Raw genomic sequence first — 15585 nt, 5'->3', positions numbered from 1 at the left:
GGGAGGAAGAGAAGGGCCACAGAAATGAAGAACACCCCAGCCAGAAGAGGCCGGGTAAGCAACCCCACGCAGGGAGGAGAGGGTCGAGAGGTCAGTGAGATTCTGTCAGTGGGTATGGGGAGACAGGCGGACTCTGTGTAGCAGTCGGGGAAGCAGAAATAAGAACTTGCAGCTGAGCAGGTGGGTTGGTGCGTCCAGCCTGGCACTCACTAGCAGGCGACCTTGAGCTGATCTCTTCAAACCCTTCCTGCCTTTTCTTTAACCCGTCAGTGTTCAGACGGGTCGGCGGCTCCGGCTCCAAGGCGTGTTGTGGACCGGAGCCCCTTCTACGGTGTCTCTCACCGTGTGTCCCCAGACAGCGCCTCCCAGCAGTGCGGGGACACGAATCACCTGGAGAAATAAAGATCTGCTTCAGTGGGCCTGGAGTGGGGCTGGCACCCAGAACAGGAAGCCCTGCGAGAGGCGGTGTCTGAGGACGGCAACTCCCACTGGATTAACGCTGAGCTGAACTACCTCCTGGGGAAGTGGGAAGCATTCAGATAAACGGCGTTAAACATGTTTGCGATCACGGGACTCAGAGATTGAAGAGTGAACTTGGCTCTCTAAGAGGGGTCAAGTATGCAGAGCTTCCCAAACTCACTTGGCCCTTTTTTGAAAGTTTTTATTCAGAGTAATTGTAGACGCACACGCAGTTAAAAGAAATAACCCAGAGACCCCTGCACCCCTCACCCAATCCCCCAGTCGTAGCATCTCCCCCAACTGCAGCTCGGGATCGCAGCGTGGATACGACGCCAGCACAGCAAATGCTCAGGAACCCCTGACGCCACACGGTCCCCCTTCACAGACACCCACCTCCTTCCCACCCCAAGCCCTGTCCTGAACCCCGGCAACCACTGATCTGTTCTCCATTTCCATAAAGTCGTCCTTTCAAGAATGCTTTGTACGTGGAATCACACAGTGTGTCACTTTGGGGGTTCACTCTTTTCTCTCAGCATGACTCCCTGGATTCACCCAGGCGGTTACACGCACCTGTAGGTTCACTGCTGAGGAGTATTCCATGGTGTGAATGGACCACGGCTGGTTTAACCATTCACTTGTTGAAGGACACCTAGGTTGATTCCAGTTTGGGCTATCATGAATAAAGCTGCGAAAAACATACAGATATTCGTGCAGATATAAATTTCAGTTTCTCTGGGATTAATGCCCAAGAGCATATGTGCTGAGTCGTATGGTGTTTGCATGTTCAATTTTTTAAGAAACTGGCAAACTCTTTTCCAGACGGCTCTACCATTTTATATTCCTGCCAGCAACACACGAGCGATCCAGTTTCTCAGCATCCTCACCGACACTTGGAGTTGTCATTATTTTTTATTTTAGCTCTTGTGATAGGTGGTACCCCATTGTGTTTTTAATTTGCATTTCCCTACTGGCCAATGATACTGAACATTTTTCCATGTGTTTGTCGTCTGTGAATCCTCTTCGGTGAAACATCCCGTTGTGTCTTTCGACCGTGGTCTAACTGGGCTGCCTGCCTTTTTGCTGTTGCGTTGCAGGCCCAATTTTTCAATTTTCTCTTCTATGGACTGCGCTTCTGGTGTCAGGCCTAAGGACTCTCTGCCTAACCCTGGTTCTTGAAGATTTTCTCCCATGTATTTTTCCAAAATTTTTACACTTTTACATTTAAATCCATGACCATTTTGAGTTCACTTTTTTGCAAGGTGTGAGGCTTAGGTCAGGGTTCACGGATGTCCAGTGGTTCCACCTCCATGTGTTGAAAAGGCCGTCTTCGCTTCACTGAATTTCTTTGGCACCTTTGTCAAAATCAGTTGGGCATATCTGTGAGTCCACTTCTGAGTTTTCTGTCCTGTTTCACTGTTCACTGTGTCTGTCCCTCCACCAGCGCCACACTGTCTTGATGACTGTGGCTATATCATAAGCCTTGAAATTGAGTAGACTGAGTCTTCTTACCTTAATTTTCTTTTTAAGAAATATTTTCAAAAAAGTATTCCAAATAAAGAAGAAAATATTTATTCTAGTTCCTTAGCCTTTCTAAATAAATTTTAGAAGAGTCTTGCCTATAGATACAAAAAAAAAATCTTGCTTGGATTTTGATAGAAATTGTGTTAAAACAGTATATCAGTTTGGGGAGTATTGACTTGACTGTGTTGAATCTTCCAACCTACGAACACAATGTGTGTCTCTAGTTACTTAGACTTTTGTTTCATCACCATTATGTAGTTTTCAGCATACAAGTCTCATACATGTTTTATTAGATCAACACCTAAATATTCCTTTTTGTTTGGAGCAATTGCAAATGCTTTCTAGGTGTTTTTGTGTCTGTCTTGGATATTCCAAGTCTAATCTTGATGCAACTTGGCATGGATTTGGGGGCTATCTTGTTTGGGGTTCTCTCAGCTTCTTGAGTCTGAAGGTTTATGCCCCAGCCCCACTCTTTCTCCTCTCCTTGCGGGACTCCGGTGACACCGACGTTAGGCCTTCCCTACGGCCCCTGGGCCCCTGGGCCACTGAGGCACTTTTTTTCTGGCTCTACTTTCTATTGTTCAAATCCGGAAATTTCTATTGTTTTTTCTTCCATGTCAGTGATTCTTTCCTTGGTCCCTTCCCTTCTGCTGCTGAATCCATTCTTTGAGCTTTTTATTTTGGTTACTGTACTTTTTGAATCTAAAATTTCCATTTGGTCTTTATGTCTTCTATTTCTTGCCTTAAACTTTCTACTTCTGTCTTTCCATTTGTTTCAAGCACAATCATCATTGCTGGCCGAAGCATCTTACAACCTGTCAGATGATTTCAGAATCTGTCACCTCAGCGTGGCATCTACTGATCATCTTGTTTTCACTTCATTTGGAGAGCTGCCTGGTTCTCGCTCTGATGAGTGATTACCCATCGAAAGCTGGGAATCTTCCTATCATCCAGTCCTTCGGCGTTCGTGGGCTTCCGCTGACCCCATGGCCGCTGTGGAGGGATGGGCTCCGGTCCCTTGCTGTGGGGGGTGGGTGGGAGTCGAGGCCCCCGCATAGGAAGGGTGAGCTCCCACATCACCCGGAGCTCGCTCTCTTTGGGGCGTCCGTCCCACGTTGCCCCGCGGGGCACGCCAAGCAGCCCAGTGCCCCCTATCCCGCCCCAGGCCTCCCCTCCCCACGGGCACGTGTCCCAGGAAGGTCATCACGACAACGCGTGTGCAGCTCAGCACACACGTTCATGCTTCTGGGAATTCAGAGACTCAGTGTGGAGGATTTCGTTCAGAGACTTCCAGGAAGAATTCATGCTGTGCTCGTCCCAAGAGTGTCTCTGTACTTTCCAGACAGGGCGGCACCGATTCTCTGCACAGCAGTTCCTACCCTGTGTCTTCAGGCCTCGGCGCAGGGGTCCCAGACCCACAGGCTGTGGACAGTGAGACCGCAGCCTAAGGCCACACTCTGTGTTTTTACTGCCCTAAAGTTCCAAAGCTGTGAAGGGGAACAGTGTGAAGGAAAATGCCTAGGGTTGGTCCATTAAGGAACTATGAGTCCAAGCTAAAATGCTGCGATTCCATCTGAATTTTAGGGTGTTCGTTTTGCTGACAAACTCTAAATCATCCTAAAGAAAATACACATAATGGCTAGAGGGCTTTTCACTATCTTTATCCCCGAAGAACACTTCCAATTTGGCTACGTGGGTCCCTAGAGGGAAAGTGACAATGGATGGACACCCAGCTCTGTTTACAATCCCGCCCTTTCAGTCGGGTCCTGACTTAGATACTTGTAAAGACGCCTCAGTGCCACGTCCTGTCTGCCCAGCGCTGCCCTTTCCTCCTAATCTCAGAGACGGGCCCCAGCTATGTAGACCGCCAAGGCTGTTGGTTCTGGCCACGCATCAGGAGGTCCCGGGGCTCGCAGCTGTCCAGACGCTCAGGCCGCCCGGCAGGTCAGCTCCCTCAGAACCTCGGGGGTGGGACAGGCGTCACAGGTTTTCAAGGCGCCCCAGGTGGGTCGGACGTGCTGTCAGGCTGAGCGTCCCCTGCCGAGACACTGCCACAGTCCTGCAGCCACAAGCAAGGCCCACGGGAGCTCCCAGGTCCGCTGGGTCCCTGGGAGAATCTGCATTTCAGCAAATCGCCCGGGGACTGGTGTGTATTCGGTCCCGAAAACACTTCTAGATTGTATGGCTGTGAATTCCTCCATGGACACAAAGTCCTACAGGGCCCCAACACTGGCTCTCAGAGGACACCACGCTCGTCACCGAAGCTCAGCTCAAGAGTGACGGGAGCCCCTGCGGCCCCGCGGCCGGCGGCCCTGGGCACCGGCAGGCTTGGCTCTCCAGCACCAGGACTGACGGCGGCGGGAGCCCCCCCCACACCGGGGTCCCAGCCGTCGCTTCATCATGGCCTCGGGCGCCTGCTGCAATCAGCGCAGAGCAGGGAGCATCTCGGCCGCGGCTGGGCATCAGGGCCCAGGCCCCGCCTCGTGCAGGCCGCTCTCCTCACACCTCCCTCCCCAAGGAGGTGCGAGTGGGCAGAGCTGAGCACCTGGCAGGCCTCCTTGCTCATTATCAGAGCAGATAAGGCTCTGGGCCAAGGGCACCCGAGAGGAGGAGTGAGCCACCCTGATTTGCCCAGGGAGGGGGTGGAGGGGCACCTGACGGCAGCGGAGCCTGCCGGGCCTGCCCGGGCGTCGGTGCTTGACGGCCAAGCCGTGATAACACCCTGCTGGGCTCGCCCCGGAACCCAGAGCCGCAGTGCCCTTGACCTCTGAGGGGGAGACCATAAAACCCAAGGGGATGTCCTCCCCCAAGCGTCCCTTGGCAGGAGCGGGGCGATGGCGGCACTGCAGGAGAAGAAGTCATGCAGCCAGAGGATGGAGGAGTTCCGGCACTACTGCTGGAACCCGGACACGGGCCAGATGCTGGGCCGGACGCCATCCCGCTGGGGTCCGTGCGGCAGGGCAGGGGCGCCAGGGGAGGGCGGGGGACCAGCAGCAGCCGCGTGGGGCTGGCGGGCTCCGTGCCCAGACGCAGGCCCTGGCCGGCCTCTCCTCCCCCACTGGGTGATTCCAAAGGCCCCCCTCAGCCCCGACACCCGCCGACAGCGGGCACCTGCGAGCAGCTGAGGATCAGCCTGACCCAAAGGCCCAGCCTTAGATTGGAGAAGAGCCGTTTTAAAGCTGTGTTCCTAAAAGTGTAACTTTTTAAGGCTTTTAAGTTAAGGGGGGCAGGGTTACGGGGTGAGGAGAATGGTCTGGAACCAGACAGCGGGACGGGTGCCCAGCGCCGTGCGTGAACGTGCCCGACACCAGTGCAACGCTCACCCTGAGAGGTGACGCCTTTGGGGAGCGGCACGCGCGTCCCCGCAGCCGAGCGGCTGCCGCCGCGTCTGACCCGCCCCTTCCCGCAGTGTGGATCAGCCTCTATTACGTGGCCTTCTACGTGGTCATGACCGGCGTCTTCGCCCTGTGCATCTATGTGCTCATGTGCACGATCGACCCGTACACCCCCGACTACCAGGACCAGCTCAAGTCGCCAGGTACCGGGCGCCGGGCCCTGCGCCGCCCTGGGCTGCCGGGCCGGGACACGGCCCCTCGGGGAGGATGCGGGGAGGACGGCCACCAGGGGATCAGGAAGGGGGGCGAGGGGCGCTCGGTGCCCGTGCGGCGTCACCGGCACCGAGGCTGCTCTCCTGTGGAGGCCTCGCCTCCCCAGCAGCAAATTAGGTCCAGAGCGCGAGTGCCGTCTAAGTGCAAGGTGGCCCGTGCGACGAGGGGGCTGGGCCAGCGCCAAAGAGCAGGAAGTCGCTGGTGACAAAACTCCCAGGTCCCGGGGAGGGTGTTCGGACCAAGGCTTCCCCACGCAGCCAGCTAACCTGCGGTGCAAAGGGCGGGGGGAGAAACGAAGGGAGGAAAGCTTCTTCCAGCCCAGCTACTCGGAGCGTCTGTCACCCCTGCGTCCTTGTTTCTGAGGAAGACACTAACCCGAGAACATCCCACAGCAGCGCTGAGCTGGGTCAGCGCCCGGCGGATCCTCTGCAAATCATCGTGACAACTGCGGGTCAATTTTTTGAATCAACCAACGGACAAAACATGGAGGATTTCTATGTCATTTCAGAAGAGAACGTAATAGATTACAGACTTGAGAACACACCGTGATAGAATGTGCCCCAATCCCAGAGGCTGGCAGGCAGGCAGGCCTCCTGTGGGAGGGACCCGCGGGCCCTGGCCAGGCCTCGTGGGACGGCGCGGCCCCCCGGCCCCTGGGCAGGGTCCCGGGCCCTGCTGGCTGCCAGGGGCGGGGGGACCCTCGAAGGCCTGGCCCCGAAGCGTCCCAGGCACGGCCTCCCCCAGGCCAGGGCCAACCGAACGGCAAACGGCCTGGATGTACAACCAAAGGCCAAGGCGTCACGTCCTTTTTCCAGGGGTGACCTTGAGGCCAGATGTCTACGGGGAGAAAGGCCTGGACATCTCCTACAACGTGTCTGACAACAGGACCTGGACAGGACTAACGCAGGCCCTGCACCACTTCCTGGCAGGTAGAGCGCAGAATGCACTGCAGTGTCTCCATTCTTTCCTCGTCTCAGGAACCCCCTGGGGGGCGGGGGCAGAGGGGGCCGCAGCTCGGGCAGGGCCGCAGGTGTGCCTGTCCCCCAGGCTACTCGCCCGCGGCCCAGGAGGCCAACATCAACTGCACGGCCGAGAGGTACTTCTTCCAGGAGAGCTTCCTGGCCCCGAACCACACCAAGTTCTCCTGCAAGTTCACAGCAGACATGCTGCAAAACTGCTCGGGCCGGCCGGACCCCACCTTCGGCTTTGAGGAAGGAAAGCCGTGTTTCATCATCAAGATGAACAGGGTGAGTGAGGGGATCGGAGGTGAGAAGGGAACCGGGGCCCCGCCTCTCCTGCACGTGTGCTGGCCGCGAGCGCGCCTTCCCTCAGACCAACTGGGAGCCGCCACGCAGACCCACCACCCACTTGACCGTGGCGTCCGCCCCCCGCCGAGCCGCAGAGCCTGGAGCAGCCCTGTGTGCACGGCGGCTGGAAGAAGCCGGGCCGCGGTCAGCGTGGGGAGGGCACCTGGGAACCGTCTGAGGACAGGCGCAGAGGGAGGCTGACCGTGAGAACACGGCCAACCTCGGGAGGCACGTCCACGCTGCGGGGAGAGGGGACATCTCGGCAGGGCCCCGGGGAGGGTGGGACCTGGCGGTGGGGCGGGGAGGACCCGGCACCATGCTGGCGTCTGCGTGGCACCCTTCATTTTCCTCCCTAAGAGGCCGGGGGGCCACACACTGGCACACCGCGCCGGGCCCTAGGGCCCAGCTGGGCTGCGGTCCCGGCTGCCTAGCAGGTGTGCGAGGGAGGGCGGTGGTCCTCACGAGCCAGGAGGGCACTGCACTGGGCCCTGGGCACCAGCAGGCGCATCTGGGGGCCGGGCCGTCTGCACAGGTGGGCTCGGGAAGCTCAGACCCCCACCCAGCTCTGCCACCTGCCGGCCAAGACCACGGCCCCAGCGTGGAGCTTCCGGCTTTGAAGCAGGAGTTGGTACATCCGCCCCAGAGCCTCCCCGGCACCCGTCCTCCGCACTCACAGATGGGCACAGAGGCCACGTCCGAACCTTTCCCTTCCAGATCGTCAACTTTCTCCCCGGCAACAACACGGCCCCCAGGGTGGACTGCGCCTTCCTGGTGAGTGACCGGCCACAGCTGTCTTGTTTAGGAGGGAAAACCTGTGCGAAATACTGATCTGCTTTTCCCTAAAATCATCCCAGCCGTCAGCCTAATAAGCCAGGGGCACGAATTGCAGGAACCTTCACTTAAGAGTGGTTTTATCCTGGGGGATTAAAAACCCGGTAAGAATTATCAGGAAAAAATGTTCTATATGGTTTTGCAAGATGCCAAACGGCGCAGCTATGTGATCCTGGAGAGTAAAGGCTTACACTGTCTCTGGAAAAAACAACCTGGTAAGAAAAACAACGCTCGTCACCGTTTTGCTTCAAAAGGCATTTGGGACAGTGTATCACTGACGTGCTTCAAAACGTCTGTGGCTATTTGGAGAAACCAAGGCACATCTGCTACGCTGCTCTGTCCTTCTTATTGGCTTATTTACAAAAATATGCAAGTTACCGACAGCCGCTGTCGTCTGGCAGCGTGTGTACGGAAATGCTGCCAACAGTTGGCATTAATTTAGTCCAGTTTTTCTCAAAACATGTTTTTAAGGACAACACGAAAAAACTAAATTTGTCTTCGTTGAATATTTTCTAAAGTTTGTTTCCACAATCACGCCCTCAGCCAGGGCTCTCTGCCGTCAGCACGGGTGCCCCACTGGGGTGACCCCACCCCCGCCCAAAGCCTGCAGTCTCCCCGGAGCACAGCATTCGTCCTGTTTTGTTTTTCCTTTTTGAGTTTCCTCGACCACACACGTGTAGGCTGACCCGGGATCTGCACAGACACCAAAGTACCCTTCCTCTGCCCTCAGACGAGCTCAAGCCGTCGGGCGAGTCGCTGGCTCTGACAGTGGAAGGAAGCAAACCCCACGGCAGCGTGTGGGTCCTTCCCCAGCCTCGGCAGATCAGCCGCCCAGCCTTGTGGGCCTTCGTTCCCACACGCTCAGCTCTGTCACCTTCTTTATCCTAAGAGGGTTTAAAATGGAAAAAAACACAAGCTTGAAAAGTCACCCGGGGTCTTGCAAACTAACAAATTACACCCTTAATGGATTCTGGGCTGATGATAAAGATTAGATCTAGTGCCAACTGCACGTGTGGCCACGGTGCACACGTACGCACACACGTGGACCTGCGTGCAGAAGCATGCGTGGCACGGACACACAGGCGGACACGAGCGCGCCAGATCCGGCCTTTCTCACAGCGGCCTCTCGCCCACAGGACCAGCACCCGGATGCCCCGGCCCTGCAGGTGGAGTACTTCCCACCCAAAGGCGTCTACAGCCTACACTACTTCCCCTACTACGGGAAGAAGGCCCAGGTACGTGTGCGCCACTGTCCCCAACAGCTGCTCCGGAACCGGATGAAACGGAGCAGTCACTAGCAGAAGGAAAGCCCTAAATGTTTCACCCGCAAAAACGAAACAAGGCCGCACTTAGCCCAGCCGGACCCCTTAATCTTCGGGTGCTTCCCAAACCCCTGTTCTCGTAACTACCTGAAAACACATCGTTCTCACACAAAATAAATATCACAGCTAATCCTTTACCTTCCAAGGGCCTCCTTAGAAGGCCCTTAGACAACTGCACATCCATTTAAAATCATTTTCCCCAAATCTCTGGCATTATCCTCCGCTGTTTTTATATTAATTTTCATCAACTGTAACTTGAAGTTGAATCTGTCACTGGTCTGCCCCCGCCCCCCGCCCCCCGGGCCAAGTCTCCTCGTTTCTAAGCAGGGAGTCCCGGGCGGCTCTCGGGCGGCGTGAGAGCGCCCGGCCAAGCGCCCGGCCGCCCTCGCCGGTCCTAACACACATCCGCCTCAGCCCCACTACAGCAACCCGCTGGTGGCCGCGAAGCTCCTCAACGCCCCCGTGAACAGGGAGGTCGTCATCGTGTGCAAGATCCTGGCGGAGCACGTGACCTTCGACAACCCCCACGACCCCTACGAGGGGAAGGTGGAGTTCAAGCTTAAAATCCAGAAGTAGAGGAGCCAGGCGGCCGGCCCCAGGTGCAGGGTGACCGCAGACGCCGCGTCCAGCTACACCCGGCACCCGAGGCAGCTCCGCACCCGACAGGCCCCCGTGCGCCCAGCTCTCGGAGCCAGAATCCTGTGAAACCTCCGTCACCTTTTAGGTAGAATTGTAGCCACGATAAAAACGCTGGGCTAACACGGTGACCCCAAGGCAGCAGCTGTGCAACTAACAAGACCCCAAAAGGACTCATCTCTTCCACGCGGACATCACCTTTCCTGCTGTAATTTATTTTTTCTATACGTTAATATGAAGACCGGGAGTGCGTTGACATGAAACGTGACTTAGGGTTTCATGCATTCTGGTTGCCGGCTTTAAAAAACACAATTCCTAAACTGTAAAAATCAAGTTTATTAAATCCACTCTTAATCTATGTAAAAGAGTCGTGTCTCTCCTGATGAGGGGGAAGAATTAACTAAAAACTCAAACTAACAAATTCAGTTAGCTAAAAAGAATTAACTAAAATTAATGAACCAAAAAACCTCTCCCTTTAACACTTTCAGTTGCAAGTCGGGGACATTACAAACCGGAGTGGGAGGGGCTGCCCCGAGAGCGCACAGTTCTGGGACGTAAGGGTGTCCCCACGCAGCGGAGCCCAAACCCCAGAGGTGACGTTCCTCGGAGCACAGTCTCCCCTCCAGGCCGGCGGGGGGTGGGGCGGTCTGCAGCCCCAGGCCATTCAGAAAACCCTGAAACGAGAACATTCTGTCCCAAGGACAAACCTGCTCTCACCTGTCGCCCACTTTTCACCCCACCCGGAGCTGGCAGCCCAGAGTCCTAACCCCACGGAAGAAGCCCCGCAGAGGCTCAGGGGACAGGGGACCCGCCGCCCAGCCCCCAAGGCCACCAGGGCCCAGGGTACGGTGTCTCTGCTCCGCGTTGCCGACCCCACGGGCAAAAACCCTGAGCCACCTGGGAAGTGCCACGTCAGGCCAGAGATCAGGCCGCCTCGCGGCTGTCACGACACACTGGAGGTCAGAGGCCCAGCCCAGAGATCAGGCCGCCTCGCGGCTGTCACGACACACTGGAGGTCAGAGGCCCAGCCCAGAGATCAGGCCGCCTCGGGGCTGTCACGACACACTGGGGGTCAGAGGCCCAGCCCAGAGATCAGGCCGCCTCGCGGCTGTCACGACACACTGGAGGTCAGAGGCCCAGCCACCCCAGCAGAGACACCGAGGCCTCGATGGGGCTGGCTGTGGGGCGCACGTCGCGGGGTCCGAGCACAGCAGGCTGTCTGCCTCGGGGTCCCTCCTCCGGCTGCCCTGGGAGGCCAAGGCTGCTGATTCCATTTCACAGGGAAGGCAACTGAGGCGCAGCAGCTGGAGGGGCTGCCCCCCCGCGGGGGGTGCAGGGGACAGGGAACCTCAGAGCCGGCCACCTGCCGACCACAAAGCGTCCCTTGGAAAGAAGTGCTAGAACCTTCTGTCAAGTTGCTGTCGAATACACGGAACCACCAGCCCCTGGGGGAGGGGGGGCACAGGCTCTGGGGTCAGAGGTCAGAGGCCTAGGTTCGAGTCCAGACGTTCCTCTCTCGGGAGCTCGCTTACACGCCCCGGGGACCACTGCTGAGCCAACGCCCAGGGTCAGTACTCGGCCCAAGTAGCCACAGGCCTCCTGGTTTGCAGAACCCCACTACTCACCAGCTTGTAAGACGTGAACTTTGGAATCGAACACCTCCCCTAGAGGTCACAGACCACACGGCAGGGAAGCGGGCGTGGAAGGACGCAGGCTGGACCCCTGACGGGTGATGCTCCGGGAAGACTGGGCCGCAGCTGAGCACCTACCAGGAAGAGCAGGCGAGGCGACGGTGCCAGAACCTCGTCCCCTGCCCAAGGCGCTCCCGCGGCAACGGAACCAGCAGACCCTCGGTCATCTGGGTCACCACCGGTGGAAGGTCGGTGTCGGGGGTCCCGTGCCCACGCCCGGGTGCCCAGCTTGGCCAGACCCGCCCGGGTGCCCTGGAGGAGGAGAGGCAGCAGGGGCACAGCCGCAGGGGACTCGGCCGGAGACGCGGGGCTGGCCGTGTCCTCACCGCGCGGGCGCCGACACTGCCCCTGTCTCTCCAGCCACAGCCCTCAGGACACTTCAGTCCGCCACAGTCAGGAAGAAAGGAGGAACCGCCACAGCCCTCAGGAGACACGACTCTGCCCGAGGCCGCAACCTTGCACCGCAACACTCACGGATGTCTTCGACCAACGTGAATAAAACACTGAGCTGCCCCATCTTACCTTACAATCTGACTCTTTTTCCGAAAGTCAAATCCATAACATCTGTCTCGGCTTCTAGGGTCCGGGAGAAAGGCAGGGGGCACCCTCGGCCTGGCTCTCTCACCGTGGGCGTGTCCGCGAGGGCATCCAGCCGGCGTCCCTCCGCCCCCTGCTTCCCTGGGGCGCTTCGTGACCTTTCGGGGATGTGTGTGTTTGCAAAGGTCACGTTTCGTAAGGACTCACACATTAAAGGCCGTGGGTACGTTTGCTCTAAAAGCAAGGGGGCACCCTCAGCTCCCCACCACTGGCCGCGTCCCCGGGACCTCCTTCCTCGGCCCCGCCGCCGGGCAGCGGCAGGACAGGCTGGGGGCCTCGGCGGGTCCTGCGTGCACTGCTGGGCCTGGACCCTCTCCTCCCTCCAGAGAACGGCCCGGCTGACGGGAGAAAATGAGCTCCAGACAGCAATCCCGAATCAGAGGGACACACGACTTGTTTAAAATGCCCATGCGCACTTTATTAATAAAAACTAACAGTGCCAAGTTAAACAAGTCCAACAATTTAAGTCTCTTTATTCCACAAAATATTACAGAAAAGTCTGTTTGTGTTCCGATAGAAAGACAAGTATTTTAGAACAGGCAGCTAACAGCAACTGTGCAGTTAATGGTTCTTGGTGAATAAGTTTTAAAAGAGACTACTGCCTGTCCTGAAATTCCTTTTTCTTTTTATAAAAAAAGAACTATTAAAAATGATTGACAAATTTTGAGTTAAAAAACTGTTAAAACATTCTCTATATTTAATTTCAACTTTATAATAGATTACAGGAAGATGCTTACGAAACAAATACAACATTTGTTTCAGTACATGTCTTTAAATGACAGACTTAGAAGTATGTAAACAACTATATAATAAAAGTTCCCAAACGCTGCCTGTAAGAAATCAGGCACATTTTACCATAAGCATTAAACCACTCCGAGCTCTCAGACAGTCTCCAAAGCTGCACCAGCGTGGCAGTAAACTCCTACCAAACCAAACACACAGAAACGAAGAAAGAGCTTCGCAATTCATCGGCTGCAACACAGAACAAAACCCAAGTAGAAACCCGATGGAGTCACGCAGTCAATATAATTTAAGGGAAATAAGGTCGTAATAAGACGTCGAGAGGCAGTGCCTCGCCATCTGCCGGTTCCGTGGTGCCTCCCCCTCAGCGGCTGCCTCGGGCCCGCCGGGCAGCAGGGCCTGTACCTCCCTCGGCGCGGACGGAGCGCAACGTCTCCAGCAAACTCGGCAAGAACTGTGAAGGGGCGAAATGAACTCTGAATTTAAAAAACAGCAAACGAAAACACAAAATCCAGAAGAGTAAAGAGAGGCCGTGCGTCGGCACCAGACAGCGCAGCTCGTCACGACCCCGCAGAGGACGGCGCGTTGCGTATCGGTGGCGCGTGCCGAGCCCGGCGGCTCAGCGAGCTCTTCTTGGGAGGAGGGCAAAGGAAACAGAAAGACCCACGTTCACAGCAGTTCTCCTCCCCAGACGTGTCCCCGGAGCCGGCGGGGCTCAGTCCTCCCCCTCATTCTCGTTGAGGTCCTCGTCCTCGTCGTCGTCCTCCCCAGCGTACGACACGGGGGTCTCCACCCGGGACCCGCTGTACTGCGACCCGCTGGAGCTCGTGGCCAGCGCCCCGTCCGCGCCGTTGGCCAGGTCACTGCAAGGACAGGAGGTGTCAGTGGCGGCGTCTGCGGCGCCAGAGACGGGCCGGCACCCCCGGGAGGTCCGGGTGTTCTCAACTACACGAACAGAAACGGCAAGCCTTACCCACGTGCAGCACAGAACCCAGCGCCCCCGAGGCTGACGCCACCCGTCACGCCCCCTTCACACATCACCACTGGACGAGGGGCTCCGGCAGGGCCCCGGCAGGGCCCCGACACTGAGTCCTCCCCATTTATCATCATGTCGGAAGCGAGACTCGGGCACACCAACCGGAAAAGCCCCGAGACTCTCCTCCCAGGCCTCCGCCTGTGACTTCCCTGACCTCCCTGAAGGCTGGGAGCCGGGGAGTAAAGGGGCACCCAGGGAGCGTGTGCTGGCGTGTGCGTGTGTCCGCTTGTGGCAACGCCACCCCAGGCCCCACCCTCAGCTCCTCTGGCGTCCGTGCTGAGCCAGGAAGCTGGGGGTGACGGGCGCGTCTTACTGCAGCCTGCGCCTCCAGGACGGCCCCAAGGACACATGGCTCTTGCAGGTTTTATTCTTTGGAATGCCGGCCCCGGGGGTGGGCCCAGGCGGGGACCACGGACCCGGGGGCAGAGCTGCGGGGCTGGGCTCTAGGGGCTGGGCCCCTGGGGTGGGCCCAGGCCGGGGGGTGATGCTAGCATCTGAGGTCGAGGGCACAACCCAGTGCCCCACAAGGCACGGGCAGCATGCACAGCAAAGGGTGGTCCGGCCCAAAATGCCAACAGGCCCGCAGGCGAGACCCTGGCCTACAACGGAGGGGCTTCAGGAGCCACAATCCTGGGCAAAGACCCCCGGCTTCAGCCACCGCCCGCGTCCCAGCACAGCGCACACGAGACGCGAAGGGTCAGCTGTGGTCAGTTACGGTCCCAGGGCACCAACGGGAGATGGCCACGCCCACCACGAGGGGAGGGAAGGCGACGTTTCTTCTGAGCTACAACTTGCTCAGGCACCGTCCCAAGTCATTCAGTGTCTTCATGTCTGAGCTGAACAGCAAGGGAAGGCCCCGAGGGGACCCCGACCTAGAGCTACAACTTGACACAGGTCATCCAGGCTCCAGACTCGGAGGAGGCCTGTCTCCACGCGGAGACACAGCGGCACCCTCGGGGGGGCCTCACAGCATTCTCTCTGCACCCAACCTGCGGCCTTCAACTGCTCTCCACAAAACGGAGGAGCTTACTTGGTAAACCGTGAGTCTGTTTGAAGATAACAGGACATGAAAAGGTCAGAACCACCCTGGAAACGCGGCCGTGATACACTTGAATCAGACGGCACGGGGCAGGGGAGGGTGATGACTGAGTAAAAGGGTTCTTGTCCCGCCACGCGGGTCAGGACCCTGAGAGGCCTGTGGCACCACAGAAAGCCCACAGGGCAGAGCTGCACAGATTCCTAACGTTAAAGGTGTTTTCCCGTTATCAGAAAACCACACGCATGTATCTTGATACCTCTCACTGGTATTTACTGACGCTGCTCTTGGACAAAGTAATCCCACATCTGGGAAAGCCAGCCTGGAGGCCAAGCCAGGAAGAGTGGAAAACTGAGCCATCAGGCGGCTCGTTGTCGCTTTTCTTGTAACTGGGAACCACCTAAACGTTCAACCAGAGGGCAGCTCAATGCACAAAACGGGCCTTTGTAAGAACAGCGCGTCCACCACTAAGGTCAGCTTCTCTTCTGAGATGGTAATGGCTTTGCTTCCCTCTTTAGAAAACCTGACGTGAGCCTCTGAAGTTTAATCAATAAAAAGAATTTCTGCAAGAGGAACGTTTAGGAAACACCCAAATTCCACCTCTTGGTGTAACCAGTGTTCAGATTATACAGACTGGGCTCCACACACAGCGGTAGATTCAGAGTTAAAAACGGAACCAGCCTCAGTCCAAATCCAAACAGATGCAGACACCCTGGGGTCTCCCTCAGCCCCGGAGGTCGACACAGACCCCACGGGCACTGGGGCCCTCACGGGGCGACCCCGCCCCTCCCTCAGGGCCG

The 15585-nt window shown here is 57.4% G+C and overlaps 2 protein-coding genes across 8 annotated transcripts in view; one reads left to right on the top strand and one right to left on the bottom strand.

Moving 5' to 3' along the window:
* Positions 1-4: 4 nt before the first annotated feature.
* The window catches only part of TFDP1 (transcription factor Dp-1), a 42540-nt gene continuing 26959 nt past the window's right edge, over positions 5-15585 (bottom strand). For 2 of the 7 annotated variants that reach the window (XM_033843837.2, XM_073795460.1), the window contains one exon: positions 12429-13167. In XM_033843837.2, coding sequence (XP_033699728.1) covers positions 12993-13167 — 175 coding nt within the window. In that variant the 3' untranslated portion in view covers positions 12429-12992. The other 5 variants (XM_033843839.2, XM_073795459.1, XM_033843841.2 and 2 more) reach the window with 5 other exon arrangements.
* Positions 4815-9624, top strand: ATP4B (ATPase H+/K+ transporting subunit beta). Its single transcript, XM_004319477.4, has 7 exons — positions 4815-4926; positions 5390-5518; positions 6404-6517; positions 6636-6835; positions 7610-7666; positions 8863-8961; positions 9463-9624. Exons 1-7 carry the CDS (start codon positions 4815-4817, stop codon positions 9622-9624), a joined length of 873 nt encoding a protein of 290 aa, XP_004319525.1.

The sequence above is a fragment of the Tursiops truncatus genome, chromosome 18 (assembly GCF_011762595.2).
Source record: "Tursiops truncatus isolate mTurTru1 chromosome 18, mTurTru1.mat.Y, whole genome shotgun sequence".
Taxonomy (NCBI): domain Eukaryota; kingdom Metazoa; phylum Chordata; class Mammalia; order Artiodactyla; family Delphinidae; genus Tursiops; species Tursiops truncatus.
The sequence above is the reverse complement of the archived record's forward strand: the minus strand, read 5'-3'. Positions and strand labels throughout refer to the sequence as shown.

What these genes read in the sequence shown, in the direction of transcription:
- ATP4B (XM_004319477.4), top strand. Translation starts at nt 4,815, where the DNA reads ATGGCGGCACTGCAGGAGAAGAAGTCATGCAGCCAGAGGATGGAGGAG. An exon ending in GGACCAGCTCAAGTCGCCAG is followed by an intron (nt 5,519 to 6,403) that starts GTACCGGGCGCC and finishes TCCTTTTTCCAG; the next exon opens with GGGTGACCTTGAGGCCAGAT. An exon ending in ACTACGGGAAGAAGGCCCAG is followed by an intron (nt 8,962 to 9,462) that starts GTACGTGTGCGC and finishes CATCCGCCTCAG; the next exon opens with CCCCACTACAGCAACCCGCT.